Source organism: Oryza glaberrima, chromosome 10 (assembly GCF_000147395.1).
Source record: "Oryza glaberrima chromosome 10, OglaRS2, whole genome shotgun sequence".
NCBI lineage: Eukaryota > Viridiplantae > Streptophyta > Magnoliopsida > Poales > Poaceae > Oryza > Oryza glaberrima.
Window position 1 is genome coordinate 14,231,140 of NC_068335.1, and position 2,610 is coordinate 14,233,749.

Here is a 2,610-nt window from a genome sequence, read left to right on the forward strand (position 1 = left end):
AATTTAATAAGAAAGAATTAATACGTGTAGCAGTGTTCTAAATAATATTATATCTTTCTTTGTAGAAGCATGGATACCAATAGAAGTATCTAATAGCTTAAGGTGTAAATACAACTATACTTTATTTAATACTAGCCATTCATCCATTTCGCTTTTCCAATCCCACCTCTCATAACCCATGGAAAAGTCTATACATACTAAAATTTTCTTACAAAATACTTACAAACTCTGATGTGCAAGCTGTAAGTAAATCTAGATTTTTTTTTACTTTCATCTAGTTAAATTAAACGGTTGAGAAATTTGTTAGTAAGACTTTTGTAAGAAAATTTTAGTACGTATAGCAGTGCTCTTCGCCAAACACAACCTAAAAATTCTTTCCTTCTTTCACCAAGCTTCCATGCATCCGGGCGAGCCGCCCAACTTGATCGGAGTCAAGTGGCCGAGTCGCCGCTATAAATTTCGGCAGCCACCAAAACATAGCCGCCATGCGCCGCGTCCACAGCTCGATCGCTAGCCCTACTCGCTAGCTAGATCGGCGGCCATGGTGAACGGCTACTTGTTCCGGGAGTACATCGGCGCGCAGTTCACCGGCGTGCGCTTCTCCGACGTGCCCGTCAACCCGGGCCTCAGCTTCCACTTCATCCTCGCCTTCGCCATCGACTACTTCATGGCGACGCAGTCCTCCAAGCCGGCGCCGGCCAACGGCGTGTTCGCCCCGTACTGGGACACGGCCAACCTGTCCCCGGCCGCCGTCGCCGCGGCCAAGGCGGCGCACCCCAACCTCAGCGTCATCCTCGCCCTCGGCGGCGACACCGTCCAGAACACCGGCGTCAACGCCACGTTCGCGCCGACGTCGTCCGTCGACGCGTGGGTGCGCAACGCCGCCGACTCCGTCTCCGGCCTCATCGACGCCTACGGCCTCGACGGCGTCGACGTCGACTACGAGCACTTCGCCGCCGGCGTGGACACGTTCGTGGAGTGCATCGGCCGCCTCCTCACCGAGCTCAAGGCGCGGCACCCGAACATCGCCACCTCCATCGCGCCGTTCGAGCACCCCGTGGTGCAGCGCTACTACCAGCCGCTGTGGCGGCGCTACGCCGGCGTGATCGACTACGTCAACTTCCAGTTCTACGGCTACGGCGCCAACACCGACGTGGCGACGTACGTGATGTTCTACGACGAGCAGGCGGCGAACTACCCCGGCAGCAAGCTGCTCGCCAGCTTCAAGACCGGGAACGTCACCGGGCTGCTCTCGCCGGAGCAGGGGATCGCCGGCGCGAAGGAGTTGCAGCGGCAGGGGAAGCTGCCGGGGTTGTTCATCTGGTCAGCGGATAGCTCCATGGTCAGTAGCTACAAGTTTGAGTACGAGACCAAGGCTCAGGAGATCGTCGCCAACCACTGATCGTCCATCGAACGGTCGTGATGATACTTATGAAATAAGAGCAAATAAATTGCGAAATAATGGTCGTATTATATATCGAGCGTCATTATGCACGACTTACGTGCTAAATAAGAAATGGACTTATGTGCCGATTGGTAATCGGCGATATATAGATGTCAGATTTTCAAACCGGCACCTAGTAAACGGTGTCGGTTTAGAAACAGGTACCTTTATAAAATTTCTAGGATGAAAAAAGGAGGCTCGTTGCATCGGCTCAAATTAAGCCGATGCACTGAGCGCATCCACCCTGCGTCGTCCCTAAGCCTTGCCCTTCGAAATCAATCCACAACGAACTTCCAACAATCAGCATCATCGCCATCACAGATCACAAGTCATAAAATCGATACAACAACAACAACATCTAAAAACAAAAATGAAAGGAGAACAACATCATCATCATCATGGAAAGGATCCGCCGCGGGAGAAGCCGCCGTTGCCGGATCTGCCGCGAGAAAAGTTGCCGCCACCGGATCCACCGTGAAAGAAGCCAGTGGGGAGGGGCGGCGCTGTTCTGGCCGCTCCCAAGCACCGGTGTGAAGGGGGCCCCTCGCGCCGAATAAATAAGAGCCCGTGGATAGAGCAAGCGACAAAATAAGAAGATTGCAAGTGGAACCGTCGAATAAAATGTAAAAAGAATTGGAACGTTCTCAACTTAATCAATGGTAGTCAAAGAGATATAGGTCAGGCTTCAGCTATCACTCCCTGCAGAAGAACTATATATATTTCCTTCTTATCATCTGCTGAAATCGAATTTTGCAATGCCGAAATCCAATTTAATGTTACGTCACTTCGTTTTACATTTCTCTTGACACCGAAGTTCATTTTCAAGGATACATTGTACTGTATTCCGTGAAAAAGGAAATTCAGGCAATTGATTTATTCGGCGATTTCACATGCACACAATTCACTCCCTCACACTCACAACCGGAATTGAAGCTTTTTTTTTTATCATGACAATACGATAGAGCTCCAGGATAGAATCAAGACAAGATCTTCGTTGGTCTGTGACTCCGTATAAATAGGAGCGGATACGGAACGAAATGAAGAAGGGTGCCACTTGCTTAATTTACTTTACTTTAGATCGAGTTTAAGCCGATGCCAGTGTCTAAGTTTGTATTAGAGGATACACACATGGTGGAAACAGGTGGTGTATAGCTAAAAGGTTTTCT

The 2,610-nt window shown here is 49.8% G+C and overlaps 1 protein-coding gene across 1 annotated transcript; it reads left to right on the plus strand.

Annotated features, from left to right (window-relative positions):
* Positions 1 to 463: 463 nt before the first annotated feature.
* LOC127752913 (chitinase 1-like) lies at positions 464 to 1,473 on the plus strand. Its single transcript, XM_052278356.1, has one exon. The coding sequence runs from the start codon at positions 542 to 544 to the stop codon at positions 1,400 to 1,402; it is 861 nt and encodes a 286-aa protein (XP_052134316.1). The 5' UTR covers positions 464 to 541; the 3' UTR covers positions 1,403 to 1,473.
* The last annotated feature ends 1,137 nt before the right edge of the window (positions 1,474 to 2,610 follow it).